The 17,118-nt window shown below is 37.3% G+C and overlaps 1 protein-coding gene across 1 annotated transcript in view; it reads right to left on the bottom strand.

Annotated features, from left to right (window-relative positions):
• Positions 1 to 2,602: 2,602 nt before the first annotated feature.
• LOC131164588 (oligopeptide transporter 4-like) overlaps positions 2,603 to 17,118 on the bottom strand; it is a 68,315-nt gene continuing 53,799 nt past the window's right edge. Inside the window, exon 6 of the mRNA XM_058121886.1 lies at positions 2,603 to 3,442. Within this exon, the coding sequence (XP_057977869.1) occupies positions 2,828 to 3,442 (615 nt within the window). The 3' untranslated portion in view covers positions 2,603 to 2,827. The remainder of the gene's footprint in view (positions 3,443 to 17,118) is intronic.

Consider the following 17,118-nt stretch of genomic DNA (forward strand, 5'->3'; position numbering starts at 1 on the left):
GGCATGAGTAACATTTATCATGGAAATTATGATGATGAAATATTATGTTTTCTACATAAGCATGTTATTACTGCTTTTAGGAAAATATTAAAATGATACAGAGATTTTCAAACTAAGGATTTTATATGATATGTCGGCGTAAGGCCTAAAGATTTTATATGATATGCCAGCGTAAGGGCCAAGGATTTTATATGATATGCCGATGTAAGGGTTGAGGTTTTATATGATATACCGACGTAAGAGCTGAAGGTTTTTATGATATGCTATGCCAGCGTAAGGGCTGTAAATTTTATATGATATGTTATGCAAGGTTTTATGAAAATATTAACATGACAGTTATTATTATGAAATAACCATGTATCATTATTTGAAAATATGTTATATGTTATCGGAACCTAGTTGGCTTGGTTTAGACTTTCACGAAGCATGGTACCATAGCTATATGATCATGATCATGTATATGTTAGTGCTACCACTTGTCGTAAGGGGCGGTAGGAGAACGGCAGTCGATGTGGTTTTATGGTAGTGCAGGCGTCCCTTTGGTGTCTGGACCACAAGAGGCAGACCCGTCGTGCTTATAGACTTATGTTGATCTAGTGTGATCGGGCAGCCATTGCTAGGCCCCGCCTTTGGGCCGCACAATCCAGTCATGTGGGGGTAAGACATGACACCAATTAGCTATCCATCTATTTTTCATGTACAATTATATGAGATGGTTTATATGTAAAAAAATTCAGTATGTTATACCATGTTATGATAAATTATGTTTTTCCTATATATGATACAAACAGTTTTATTAAATATGATTTATGTACTGTTATACGTATAACACGAAAGTACTCATATTACCACACACTGATATTAGTCTATTTCCCTTACTGAGAGATATCTCACCCCAGCTATATAAACATTTCAGGAGCCCTAGATAGAAGAGCAGATAGAGCTCCACAACATTAGAGTTTAGCTGTTCTACCCTGTTTGAAGGGTAAGTCATTTTGCTAGGGTCTGATAGATTTTTGGGTGGTGACCCTAGGCCACTTTTTGGATATTTTGGGATGTGTGTATGTATATGACAGTTGTAGTAAAACTCTGGTATTGTGTTGGTTAGATGATGGAATATGTATATGTTTTTATGTTTCCCACTGCTTAGGTATCAGTGTTGTTTTTCAGGTATATCCTTGGTACCCATGGGTTCAGGTTTATTATGTTATTCAGTGGTACAGAAAAAAAAAATTATGGTAAACTAGGCAGGTCATTACAAGTAGTACGGATTGGGTATTGTTACTCCAAGAATTATCACTATGAAGTATTTTGATTGGTGTATCAAATTGAGTCTTCATTTGAAAATATAAGGCACAAAAGACATTAAACTACTTAGAATTATCTTTCATTAATGGTCATTGACAAATGTAACGAAGTACCAAAATCTTAATTTTGATGTGACACAACTAGGACCCCAAACATCGGAATGCACTAGCATAAAAGAGTTAACCAGCTGTTTGTTGACCTGAGAAGCAAAAGGAACACGATGATATTTTCCGACTGACAAGAAATGCTCAAGATTAAACACATAACTCAAGGTCAGAACTAGCTACTTCAACTTGTCTGAGGACGAATTACCAACCCGACATGGATTTGAAGTGGTGTTGCAATGACTGTGTAGGCAATAGGAGGGGAGAGCAACTCAAAGTAGTAAAGTCCTTGGGCCTCATGTCCTGTGCCAATTGTCTTCCTTGTCTCCAAATCTTGAATAATTAGAGAATTAGTAAAGGTTGCATAACAATTTAGTGACTTTGTAAGCTTACTAAATGACATGGGATAAAAAGGGGCTTAGGAATGTACAAAATAGAAGAAAGAGACATGGAGGAAGTAGGATTTATTGTTCCTTTCTCCCTAATTATAGTGGTGAACCTGTTAGCACTGGTAACTTGAGATAGATTTTTAGGATATTGGTGGGCCAAAAAGATGTTGGTTACATCTGTTATATGGTTAGTGGGATAGACTTTTAAGATACTGGTGGGCAAAAAGAAGTTGGTTACACTTGTCATATGGTTAGTGGCGGTAGAGTTGATAACCCAAAGATTGGTGGGAGAGACACCAGATGACATACAAATTGTGGGATTACCCTTTTGAGGAAAAGATACAATTTACGGAGATGTTTGCTGGGTTGCATGATATTGTAAGAAACTTGAATACTCTTCCTTTGAGATGCTGTTCACCTGAACAAGTACCTGACAAGGGAAACACACAGTTGGGCTTTGATGTCACCGTACCAACACATAACCTCAATACAGCAAGAAATCAGAAATATATGGTGAACAAAATGCTCTTGGAAGTAAAAGGCAAATCAGAAAATGGGTTGTTAAACCAGAGTCACATAAGTAGCAGCCCTTGTTTTGTAATAAAGTTGGTAGGATTTAACAGATTTTGTGTGCCTTTTTATTAACCACGTTGTGCCATTTTCACCCTAAAAAATGTGCTCCTGCCATCTTCATCCCCTCCGTGGTATCTTCAACCTGCTCATGAGGCCCAAGTAGTTATGTTCAGTGGGAATGATGGCTCACCCCATTCAGTTCAGTTTGAAACTCAAGAGTGCTTTGGCTACTTTACAATTTGACTTATGTGTCATTCTTTAGTCTAAACATTTTAGATTCGACAATGGTATTGATTTTACATGTGAAAGTAAATTCTGTATAAATATTAAGAAGCATACAACACAACTATCTCCTCGATCTACTCATCTACCTGTGCCACAACCATATTTGTTTATTCTATGCTGTGCAGCTTCTTAGAGTGAAGCATGTGTGAAAGAGGAATACAAGCACTATTAGTTCACTGGACACCCGTCTACCACTATGCCCTTGGCTATTGGACAAGCTGCTAATTCACAGTGTTCACCATTTGTACCCCACCAAGCCAAACCTTTGTTCTCCATGCTCAGCGAGAAGTACAACAGCACTGCCATGAAAGCCACTCCGGCATCTAGAGCAGCTGACAGAATGTAATTGTATCTCTGCCACCATTGCTTTTGGTAACGGAAGATGAAAAAGTTGAATATTGTTCCAACTATGATCCAGGAGTTGTAGTTTAGTGATGTTGCTGGTGGCATCATACTTGTCGCTCCCAGAAGGACTGGAAGGTTAATAAGGGGAATCCAAGTCTGCTTGGGGAATGCCTTGTGCAATAGCCAAACTACAACTGGCCCCAATGCACCACCAAGGAAGAACCAATTCATGGCCTGATAGTTTCCAAGAGCTCCAAATATCCTTTTGGGTCCTGCCAGACCCCATATAACTGATGCATCGAAGAATACCCGATCACCAGGGCATGTCCAAGGACTATCTGCTGGAAGGAGGTCATCCTGGCACATGTTCTCGATAGAGTTCAGCAGCCACCATGCCACCGAAAGGTTAATTGTTCCAGCAATAACTGTTCCTATGAACTGCATTGTAAACATTTGAGTCAACATAGGTGTAGGTTGCATCAGCAACTTGCAAAATACCAATGCATTGAGCAGTTGTTTCAAGGAGTGACCTTTTAAGATTATTTTGTGATATCTAAATTATAATCAAGGCCACAAGGCACAAAGTTATAGTGGAATACATGCAAGTGTTTGTTGAAAAAAGTCTTGGATGATTTGCCTCTGCACCATGTGTTTGTTATGCAGTAGTGTCGTTAATGGTACCATTTTAGATCTTGAGTGGGAGAGGCTGTTTTTCGAGTCCATCTTGTTTATTAAAAAGATATGTTACTATTTTTATTTATGATTTTAGATTGCCCCTTCAATTAATATGTATCTGTTGGCAAATATAAAACAAGGTATGGATGAGAACTCCCACAATCGAAAAGAAAATCCTTCAATATGTAAATATGTATATGCCGATCAATACCAAAAATGTATGGATGTGAACTTTGATAAATGGGTGCGAATCGGAAGAGATCCTCCTGATGCAGTACCAATAGACAAAAGAGAGAGATGCAGGAAAATTAGAGAAAATAATAGGAAAATAAACAGGACACTAAAAGAGAAATAAAAAATGAGCATAGAAGTATAGAACTCAATCAGGGCTGAATGCTCAATATTCCAAATTGACCTTCATGGTTAGGTATCAAGCCTTTTTTGTATGTTTTCTCCTAATGCTGATTAAGTTAACAATCTATTCGAGTTTAATACAATCTCTGGCCCCCCATTTGGTTTGCGGAATTAGACCTATAATGGAATCAAATCTCAATATGGAATTGCATTCCTGCGTTTGGTTTGCAGAATTAAGGACAAAATCTTATCCCGACTCTGTGAATGGGGGAATAACGATTCTAGTCCGGATAAGCTAGAATTTGATCTTCATTCCATGGAATCAGATTTATTTTATAATAAAAAAAATTCTAGAAAAAACAATAATTGCTAATAATACTAATTATTACTACTATTATAATAAAAATAATAACAACTAATGATAGCTGGCAAAAATAATTAGTATTACGATTTTAAGGATAATAATAATTATAAAAATAGTAAAGTAATAAAAAAATAAAAAAATAATTATACTAGTAATAATCATTATTTTGAAAATAATAGAAAAACTAATCATCAAACAAAAGCAACTAATAATAATAATAATAATAATTTCTGTTATTATTATAAAAAAAATTACAACTAATAATACCTACAGGCTACAATAACAATAATAACAACTAATAATAATATTTTTTATAAAAATAATATTAAAGAATAACTACAATGAAAATAATATTAATTATTGTAAAATAATAATAAAAGCAACAACAAATAAAAATAATAATAATAATTTTTTATTATTATAGTAACTAATAATAATTACAATAACAATAATAACAACTAATAATAATATTTATTTCTATCAAAATAATAATAACAACAATAAAAAATAATATTAAAACTAATAAAAATCACTATTATAAAAAAATAATACAAAATTAAATATATGCATTCAGGTTTTTTAATAAAAAATAACTATTTTTCATTCCATTGTAGAATTAATTGAAGAATATTAAATGTTGAAAAAAAAAAAAATGAAACTAGCTTCTTACCGTCACTCTATATTACTAACCAAATGCAGGAATTGCATTTCAAAAGCAATTCCATTCCTGCTTTGATTCCATTCCTCCTTCGATTCCTTTCCTAATTCAATTTCATTCTGCAAACCAAACCAAACAAATGGTGGGGTAGGAATTTATGAATGATAGATGGAAAGGGTTTCAAGTTGCAGGTGCTGGGGCGGTGATAGTTTGAGAAGATATGCATTAATGGTTGAGGATAATGACGGCAATAGGGGTATGGTTATGGAAGGTGGAGGGTGGCTGGTGACCGTGACTTGGTAGTGTTAGGATATTTTAATTTCCTATTATGGGCTCACATATTTAAAAGCAATTATGCTATTGGGCTATTTTAACATCTATTGGGTATGAGCTTTGCAATGTGTGGAAACCCAATACTGAGTTAATTTAGGACTGATGGACTTCTAAAATAACCTAGTATATAAGGAAAACCTAATAGGGTTATGATCCCCAAGTCAAATTAGAAACAGTTTCACATTCTTTGTTTTCCCCATCTAAAGAGAAGAACACAAGTGAGGCACTTAAGGATTTGTCTGTGGAAGATCAAAACTCTCCGCTAAAGGTTGTTGGACAATCAAATCAGCCACATCTATGTATTTAGGTATTTATTCCGCGCTTAGTTTTCTTAATTGAATATCATGATGATCTTGGGTTATTAGGGTTTATGGATTAAAGTGGTATCAGAGCCTAATTGTTGATTAAGAATCCGTGCATAATCTGATCTAGTAATGATATTGATTGTATTAAAACCCTAGATCTAGGTTTTGCATGATAAAGTTTAAAGAAAACCTAGATTTGATTTGTCGTTGCATGATTTTATCGATCAACATGTTTTAGGATTAAAGGAATTTTATTTGCCATGCTTAAAATCATGTTTTATGGCCCTGATTTGGGATTTTTAAGGTTTGGGATCGATTTGGAGTAATTCCAATTAAAACAAGAAAAAAAAAAAAAAAAAAAGGTAGGTGCATCAGTTTAGCGTCTGTAATGTTTTTTTTTTTTTTAGGAAATTCTTCATGGCCCGCCAGCTATGAAGAAGAAGAAGAAAATAATTTTTTTTTTCTTTCTAAGGTAATTTGTATATGTTTAGTGTTTTAGTATGAGTATATTGAAACAATAAGTTGCAGTAACCTCTATTATGTAGATGCATTTATATTGAAACATTAGAGACATATGTATGTTGTTTGTGCGAGTAATGATCAACCCAAAGGAAGGTCATTGCTAGGCCAAACAACTTGCATACTTACGGTGATAAATACGTTACAATTGTTAGGTTATCCATGTGAATAATAAGTCGGTCCAAAGAAAGACTTGTTGTTTGATAGGACTTATTGTAAGTATTTGATTACTGTATGAAGGATATCACTAACAAGTTAATATTTTTGTCCAAAGAATATTAATGTTTTACTAGGTATCTTCATATGGGGCTCACTTTTATTTGCTAATATACCTATCATGTATATATGGAACTGATTTAGGAATATAATATGACTTGTATATTATGACAGAGCATGTTGTTTGGTTTTGTTATTCATTTAGTTACTGCATCTACTACTACGATTTCTACCAACATAAATTCCATTTCGGTGCTTAACAGCTTCAACTTTAAGAATTGGAAGAAGAACGTCATGATTGTTCTAGGCTATATGGATATGAATCTTGCGCTACGAACAGAATGACCTCCCGCCTTTACGGATACAAGTACCTCTGATATGAAGAGAGACTTGGAGAGGTGGGAGCGTTCTAATCACATGAGCCTAATGATAATGAAACGTTCTGTTCCAAAAGGGGAGCAATGTCCGATGAGGATGATGCTAAGGCACTCCTTGAGGAACTACAAAAACATTTTGCAAAAAACAAAAAGGCATGAGCCTAATGATCATGAAACACTCTGTTCCAGAAGGGGCGCAATGTCCGATGAGGATGATGCTAAGGCACTCCTTGAGGAACTACAGAAACGTTTTTCAAAAAACAAAAAGGCTGAAACAAGCAACCTTTTGACTAGTCTTGTTTGAATGATATATAAAGGAAAAGGTAATATTAGGGAATACATTATGGAAATGTCTAACATTGCTTCAAAGCTAAAGGCACTTAAGTTAGAGTTGTCTGATGACTTGCTCATGAACTTAGTTTTGATTTCCCTTCCTACACAATACAGTCAGTTCACTATGAGTTATAACACTCAAAAAGATAAATGGACTTTGAATGAGCTAATTGCTCATTGGGTGCAAGAAAAGGAAGAAACCAGACCAAGAATTTGGATGCTACTTTTGCAGGAAGGGAGGACACCTCAAGAGCAAAAGAAACCAGACCAAGAATTTGGCTACTACTTTTCCAATAAGGGAGGACACCTCAAGAGGGACTGTCCCAATTAAGCCACTTGGTGGGAAAAGAAGGGTACGCTTCTAACTTTAGTTTGTTATGAAGCTAATTTGGCTATAGTTGTGACGCACCGATTTTCATACCATATTTTTTTTTTCATAAATAGCAAATATTCAACAATCAGCGGCCACGTCAACAACTCCAACTCTGATACCACTCACCTAACTCGACCCGCATTGGGTACCGGGTAAACAGACATTTTTTTTATATTAATCTAGTAGCGGAAGACATAATGTACATACCATCCAAAACACAATACCTTAAGTAAGAATATCCACATACATACATTTCTATCTCATACCCAAAAACATTACAACCCTAGGGGAATCACACCTCTCAAGTCCAAAAACTCACCCTGTATATTAGGGTCCCAGCTCCCTACTATATTAGAGCTCTATCACCTAGTCTATCTTTTTTTCCTGAAAAGTTTAGATAATTTGGATGAGACACATCTCAGTAAGTCAGAATAAATTATTTACTGTATGTGGCAATATAAGTTCAGTTTAACATGTTTTACTTTTCAAATCATCAATTCATCTAAAAAAATACACTGACATATATGTTCATAATCATATAGATATAAAACAGCAACTTTTATAAGCTTTAAAACTATTTCTCCAGTTCATTCATATACAACCCATATTTACCATTGAAGTTTTTGAGGATAAGGGAGATTGCACGCCCATACATGCAGCTCCCCTTTGCTCTGACATCATTTGTAACCTTACCTGATTAACTCGGGCTCGACTACAACTGATACTCATCAGGGCACTCACCTTACATAGTAAGCCCTCAGACAAAGAGTTTTACTCCGCCTTAGTTATTTATGTTATTAACTCACACATATCCCTTTTACTATCCAGCACATGAGTATCCTTGGTTCCCAATACCAATATCTAGTCTGTAAGTCATGGCTGCCCTGAGGATCTCTCTTCCATGCCATGCTTCCCCCTATGGTCAGGGTTGTGCGGCCTAAAGGCTGGATCTAACTGCGGTTGGCCGACCTGGTTAGATCAAAATATCATATCACATACCCCGCGTCTATAGTAAAACTGACCGGCCTATAGCCCTGATTCGGACATAGGGGGCACAACAACTCTACTAAACAGCTCAGTCGATTGCCATGTCATACGCTCCAAGAGTCCGTGTGGTTGCACTATCACCACTAGCAACGGTACCACGCTCAATATCACAATCCATTATTAGGGTTTCCGTAAACATCTGTCAGGGTTATCATTACCACATACCCGTAATCATTATGCGGTATTGGCATATCATCATTTACATTTCAATGATCCCATTGCAACTTTCGCATTTTACAATGTTCACATTTCCCAAAATTTACAATCATCATTCCCAGTTCAATATTCACATTTCAGAAATCACGTATCAATTTCCATATTTCAATATTCATGTTGCAAAATTTACATTACAATATTCCCATTTTTAATTTTCACATTTCATCTCATACTGATATATATATATATATATATATCATTTCACACAGCTCAACATTTCTCAATAAAGCATTTCATTATATTTCCAATATACATTCCATGTTTCTCTTTTCGTCATTTCTCAGAAAACTCTTCAATATACATATACATATATTATTTTCATTGTTTCTTAATAAAACAATTCTCATTTCATTTTAGCTCAGTATATATATAGCACTGAGTTTCTTTTAAATCATCTCTGCACAAAACCTTTCAGTATATATATTTATATCAAATTCCCATTTTCTACAAGAAGATCACACAACCCAATTCAAATATGTTTTCAATATAACTCATGCCACACAATTTTTATCTGATAATAATATCACAATAATTTCAGGCAAATTATCATATTTCGTTTTTGCATAACTTCTCAGTCAATAATTCTCAACAAATACTGTTATAATTTATTCCCCTTACCTGACTTACTGAGAGGTCCACTATCACCCTAAATCATACACTCCTCAGCGTTCGCAGCTCAAAAGCCTGAAATTCATTTTTTTCCCAAATTATTCAGCTAAACTCCCAGAACATTAACATTTAATATTCCCTAGGCCCCAAGCACTCCAATTTAACAATTAAAACTAACACTTAATACTCTTACCTCCAATTTGGAGTGGTGCCCCGGAATCCCAAACTGAAAATCTACTTCATCCAAGTTGCAAAGAATCTTCCTAGGAACCTCGTGGTAGTTCTGGATCATTGATTCGGACTACGATCGGAGAGGAATCATAGAGAGAAGGGAGAGAGAGTCGTGGGTTTGGGAGAGAGAGAGAGAGAGAGAGAGAGAGAGAGAGAGAGAGAGAGAGAGAGAGAGAGTGTGTGTGTGTGTGTGTGTGTGTGTAATTTCTATTTAATGGAAAATGAGGTTCGCGGGTTCTTCTTATCACGCCCAGTGCAGAGAAAACCGTCAACGATTTTCTACACTGTTCACAAAACCGTCGGTTTGGACTTTAACCCGCCCTTTTTCACCATTTTACCTGTTATCAACCCATGGCAAAAAGAAAATCGTAGACAGTTTTCTGTAGATGTCACGAAATCGTCAACTGTTTGGCTTCCCAAACCGAATTTCCTCATTTTCTTATTTTTCTTATTATTTAAAATTTTTTGCTGCTCTACATTCTCCCTTCTTTATAAAATTTGGTCATCGAAATTTGCCATTTATCACATTCTCATTCTAAAAGAAAAACACCACCATTTTATTAATTACCCTTACTTATGGCGGAGGAATACCGTGGTTACATTTACAATTCTGGGAGATTACAACAACCCAAACAAACTCCCCCAAAACCTTCATAAAAAAAATCTAACACTACCTATCCTATTCTATATTATTTAAATCAAATCACATAACACAACTCTGATCCCCACTAAATAGATGTGGGTATCTTTGGTGCATCTGCTCCTTTAATTCCCAAGAAGCTTCCTCTACTGCAAGGTTGTGCCACATAACTTTTACCAGTGGTATGCCTTTTGTGTGTAACTCTTGCTCTTTCCAATACAGAATCTGCATTGGCACTTCTTCATAAGTCAAGGTATCACCCAGTTCCAGTGCTTCATAGTTGATCACATGGGAGGGGTTTGGGACATATTTCCTCAATATAGAAACATGGAATACGTCATGAATCCTAGATAGGATCGATGGTAATGCCAACCTATAGGCAACTGGACCCACTCTTTCAAGAATCTCGAATGGTCCAATATACCTAAGCTCAGCTTACCCTTCTTCCCTAACCTCAAAACCCCTTTCAGCAGCGCCACCCTGAAGAATATATAATCTTCTGCGTTAAACTCCAGTTCTCATTGGCGAGTATCTGCATAACTCTTTTGTTAGCTCTATTCTGTTCTGATCTTGTCTTTGATAAGTCTGACTTTATCCTGAGTCTGCTGTATCAGCTATGGCTCCAAAATCTATCTCTTACCAATCTCATCCCAATATAACAGGGATCAGCACCTCCTGTCATATAGTGTCTCATACAGTGTCATCCCAATGCTGGCCTGGTAGCTATTGTTATACGCAAATTTGACCAATGGAAAATATTGCATCCAATGACCTCCAAAGTCCAGTACATATGCTCGTAGCATATCCTCCAAAATCTGTATCATCCTCTCTGTCTGCTCATCTGTCTAAGGATGAAAAGTTGTGCTGAATAACAACTGAGAACCCATGGCCCCCTGCAAAGTCCTAAAAAAATGAGATGTGAACTGTGGGTCTTTGTTTGAAACTATGGACACTGGGACGCCATAGAGTCTAACTATCTCTTAGACATATAACTCAGTTAATCTGTCCACGGAGTAGTTAACTCTGATACGCAAAAAGTGGTCAGTCTTCGTTAGTCAATCCACAATTACCCAAATAGCGTCCAGTCCATGCAATTACGGCAGTAATCCTGTGATGAAATCCATCGCTATATGCTTCCACTTTCACTCAGGAACGTGGAGTGGTTGCAAGGATCCTGTTGGTATCTGATACTTAGTTTTCACCTACTGGCATGTCAAACACTGATCCATATACTGGGCTCTCTCCCTCTTAATGTTGCCCCACCAGAAAGACTCTCAAAGATCCCTATACATTTTAGTGCTACCTGGATGTACAGTATATAGGCACTGGTGCGCTTCCTACAGAATCACTTTCTTAATCTCAAGGTTAGAAGGTACACACAGCTTGGTATGAAACCTCAAGGCTCCATCATCTAAGATACTAAAATCTGTCTCCTGACCCTCCTGTACTTTCTCCATAAGCTCTACTAATTCTGCTTCATTCCTCTAAGCTGCTTTAATTCTCTTCTGTAGAGTTGGTTGCAAAACTAGATTAGTAATAAATGCTTGGTGATCACCCTTTACGAGTTCTATCTTAAGTCTCTCAAAATCCATCTGGACTGGATGTTGTATCGCCACTGCAGATATTGATGCACCCACTAATTTTCGGCTCAAGGCATCAACTACCACATTAGCCTTTCGCAGGTGGTAACTGATGGTACAATCGTAGTCTTTAATCAACTCTAACCATCTTCTCTGCCTCATGTTCAATTATTTCTACGTGAAAAAGTATTTTAAACTCTTATGATCAGTGAAAATTTCACACCTACCCCCATAAAGATAATGTCTCCAAATTTTCAATGCGTAAACCACCGCTGCTAACTCCAGATCATGGGTAGGGTAATTCTTCTCATATTCTTTCAACTGTCGAGAGACATACGCTATTACTCTCCCCTGCTGCATCAGAACACAACCAAACCCTTTATGCAATGCATCACTATAAATTACGAAACCCTTTTCTCCTGATGAAATCATCAACATTGATGCAGTGATGAGTCACTGTTTCAACTCCTGAAAGCTTCGTTCACACCCATTAGACCACTTAAATTTCACGCCTTTCTTAGTCAACCTAGTCAGTGGCCCTAATAGTTTAGAGAAGCCTTCAACAAACCTGCGGTAGTATCCAGCCAATTCGAAGAAACGTCTGATTTCCTGCACATTCTTCAGTCATACCCGGTCTTCTACAGCCTCAATCTTACTCGCATCAATAGAAATACCATCCTTGGATATAACGTGTCCAAGGAAGGTAACATGTTCTAGCCAAAACTCGCAATTCTTGAGTTTCACATACAATTTCCTTTCTCTAAGCACCTGAAGCACTATCCTCAGATGTTCCTCATGCTCCTCTAGGTTCTTTGAATAATCCAGTATATCATCAATAAATACTTCCACAAACTGGTCCAAATACTGGTGGAAGACCTTGTTCATCAAATTCATAAATACTACAGGAGCATTTGTCAAACCAAAAGGCATAACCAGAAATTCATAGTGGTTATACCATGTTCTAAATGTCGTCTTTGGAACATCTTCCGCCCCGACTTTCACCTAATAGTACCCAAAGTGTAAGTCTATCTTTGAGAATATTTTTGTCCCCTACAACTGATCAAACAAATCATCGATAAGAGGAAGTAGGTATTTATTCTTGTTAGTCACTTTATTTATCTCCCTGTAATCGATGCACATCCTCATCGACTCATCCTTCTTTCTCACAAAAAATACTGGCGCTCCTCAGGGCAACACACTAGGCTGAGTAAACCCCTTATCTAACAGTTCCTACAACTGTTCCTTCAATTCTTTCAGCTCTACCGGTGCCATTCTGTACGGCACCTTCGAAATCGGTGTTATCCCCGGAACTAGATCAAAAACAAACTCTACCTAGCGACCAGGAGGTAGTACCGACAAATCCTTGAGGAACACATTAGGAAAATCCCTCACTACTAGGATATCCTTTATCCTCAACTCTTTTTCTGATACCGCCTTCACATAGGCCAAAAATCCCTAACAACCTTCTAGCAACAATCTCCTCACCTGAATGACGGATAGTAACTGAGGTGGGGTGCCATAGATAATCCCATGAATCTGTACTCCTGTCCCTCTAGAGGTTTGAACACTACCTTTCTCCGATGGAAGTCAATGCTGGCATAGTGGGTAGCTTGCTAGTCCATTCCTAAGATTACCTCAAACCCATGCATCTCTAAAACTACCAGATTAACTGACAAAGACTTCCCCTGAATACCTATTGGACAGTCCCTGAGTACCTTTTTGCGTATCCCTACAATCCCAGTTGGCGTAGCAATAGACAAGCTAACAGCTAACTGCTGAGATTCAAACCCACACAACTTAACATATTTGGGACGATTAAAGAATAAGTCACCCCGAAATCGAACAAAGTGGTAGCTTTAAATGACAGTATTGAAACAGTACCTATCACCACATCTCCTGCAGCCTCAGCATCTCCCGGCGTTAGTGCGTAAACTCGCGCCGGAGCAGCATTCTTCTACTGTCTGCTATGAGCTACCCGATAAACTCCTTTATATGGTCGAGGAGAAGCCGCTATCGCTGGTGGTGCTTGGCAGTTTCTCGTCATATGTCCAGGTTGATAACACTGATAACAGACAACCTCCTTTACTTGGCACTCTCCCGGGTGTCTCCTAAAACATATGGGGCAAGAAGGGGGAATCTGTATTGCTCGTTCTCCTCCTCACTGTCGTCGTCCCCCTCTTCTATCATGTCTCCTCCATAGCCCTCGACTGGACCCTACCTGAAACTTTGAAGGCACGAGCCTCTTTCCTTGACTTTATGCTGCAGCGCCTCTCTACAAACCACTCTCAATCACCGTAGCTTTGTCAACTATCTTTGAGAAGGTCTGAGCCTGAAAGCCTACCACCTGCTCATATAAATTTTGTCTCAGACCCTTCTTAAACTTCCTCACCTTCCTTTCGTCATCTGGCACCAAATATGGAGCAAACCGGGATAACTCAATGAATCTAGCAGCATACTGCTGCATCGTCAAAGGTCCCTATGTCAGATGCAGAAACTATGATGCCTTCGCACTCCTAACAGTAGCGGGAAAGTACCTCTCAAAGAAGATCACCCTAAAGTGGCTCCATGTCACCGCGACAGAGTCAGGCCTCTACTCCTCCAATAATCTCACCGACCTCCACCAGCACTTTGCTTCCCCAGTCAATTTAAATGTGACAAATAATACCCTTCGCTCGACTGTACACGAGAGGACTGCCAGTATGTCCTCTATGTCCTGGACCCAGTACTCTACTACTATAGGGTCTGCTCCTCCAGCAAATAATGGGGGTCTCATAAGCGTGAACTGCTTAATCGTGCAACTCCACTCCCTCGAGCTCCTAGCCATCTCAACCATCACTTGCTGGGTGACGCTACGCAATACTGCGTCAAGGTCTCAGCCACCCATACTGGAAGGTCTTGCTCCATCACCTCCCGCACTCGTGTTACTGTTCCCCGGATCCATCTTGTAAAGGAAACAACTAGTCTCAGCATACAATTACTATTACACAACCAATACACTGCTATAACTCCTAAGTTACTTTTCTACTACCATTTATCTCCACATCCTTAATCCCCATTTAAGATTCAGTCCTACCACTCAGAAACAAGACCCAACAATAGTATCCATGGTTTTCTTGAAATCATCACCCCAGGAAAAACACAGAAATAACCCTAGTACTCTTGCCTCTAGGCCGCAAGATAGAACCCTAAATTCTCACCTCTTCCTCCACAATGACTGACTCACATTTCAATCTACCTCTCTCATATTTTCTTCAAAATCCATTCCTATGCTCTGGTATTATATTTCGCTGTTTACTAAGGTCTGCATAACCTAGTAACCTTGGCTCTGATACCAAACTGTGACCCCCCGAATTTCATACCATATTTTTTTTTCATAAATAGTAAATATTCAACAATCATCGGCCATATCAATAACTCTGATACCACTCACCTGACCCGACCCGCATTGGGTACTGAATAAATAAAAATTTTGCTTATATTAATCTAGTAGTGGAAGATATAATGTACATACCATCTAGAACACAATACCCAGAGTAACAATATCCACATACATACATTTCTATCTCATACCCAAAAATAATACAACCCTAGGGGAATCACACCTCCCTAATCCAAAAACCCACCCTGTATATCAAGGTCCCAGGTCCCTACTATCTTGGAGTTCTATCACCTGGTCTATCTTTTTTTTTTTTTTTTTCTGAAAAGTTTAGATAATTTGGGTGAGACACATCTCAGTAAGTTGGAATAAATTATTTACAGTATGTGGCAATATGAGTTCAATTTTAACATGTTTTACTTCAAATCATCAATTCTTTTGAGAAAATACACTAACATATATGCTCATAATCATATAGATATAAAACACCAGCTTTTATAAGCTTTAAAACCATTTCTCCAATTCATTCATATACAACTCATATTTACTAGTGAAGTTTCTAAGGATAGGGCAGATTGCACGTCTATACATGCAGCTCCCCTTTACTCTGATATCGTTTGTAACCTTACTCGATTAACTCGGGTTCGACTACAACTGATACTCATCAGGGCACTCACCTTACACAGTAAGCCCTCAGGCAGAGAGTTTTGCTTTGCCTTAGTTATTTATGTTATTAACTCACACATATCCCTTTTACTATCCAGCACATGAGTATCCTTGGTTCCTAATACCAATATCGAGTCTATAAGTCATGGGTGCCCTAAGGATCTCTCTTCCACGCCATGCTTCCCCCCATGGTTAGGGTTATGCGGCCCGAAGGTTGGATCTAACCGCTGTTGGCCAACCCGGTTAGATCAAAATATCATACCACATATCTCGCGTTTGTAATACGACTGACCAGCCTATAGCCTCGATCTGGACTCAGGGGGTACAACAACTTTACTAAATGACTCAGTCGACTGCCATGCCACATGCTCCAAGAGTTCGTGTGGTTACACTATCACCACTAGCAATGGTATTGTGCTTAATATCATAACTCATCATTAGGGTTTCCATAAACATCCATCAAGGTTATCATTACCACATACTCGCAATCATTATGCGGCATTGACATTTCATCATTTACATTTCAATGACCCATTGCAGCTTTCGCACTTTGCAATGTTCACATTTCCTAGAATTTACAATCATCATTCTCATTTCAGTATTATCATTTCAGAAATCACGTTACAATTTCCACATTTTAATATTCATGTTGTAGAATTTACATTGTAATATTCCCATTTTTAATTTTCACATTTCATATTATATATATATATATATATATATATATATATATATCGTTTCACACATTTCAACATTTCTCAATAAAGCATTTCATTATATTTCCAATATACATATCCATGTGTCTCTTTTCGTCATTTCTCAAAAAACTCTTCAATATACATATACATATATTATTTTCATTGTTTCTTAATAAAACAATTCTCATTTTGTTTCAGCTCAGTTTATACATAGCACTGGGTTTCTTTTAAATCATCTCTGCACAAAACCTTTTAGTACATATATATATTTATATCAAATTCTTATTTTCTTCAAGCAGATCACACAACCCAATTCAAACATGTTTTTAGTATAACTTACATGCGACACAATTTTTATCTGATAGTCATATCATAATAATTTCAGGCAAAATATCATATTTCGTTTTCACATAATTTCTCAGTCAATAATTCTCAACAAATACTATTATAATTTATTCCCCTTACCTGGCTTACTGAGAGGACCATTATCACCCTAAATCATACACTCCTTAGCGTTCAAAGCTAGAAAGCCTGAAATTCATTT

This window comes from Malania oleifera, chromosome 9, assembly GCF_029873635.1.
Source record: "Malania oleifera isolate guangnan ecotype guangnan chromosome 9, ASM2987363v1, whole genome shotgun sequence".
Lineage (NCBI taxonomy): Eukaryota > Viridiplantae > Streptophyta > Magnoliopsida > Santalales > Ximeniaceae > Malania > Malania oleifera.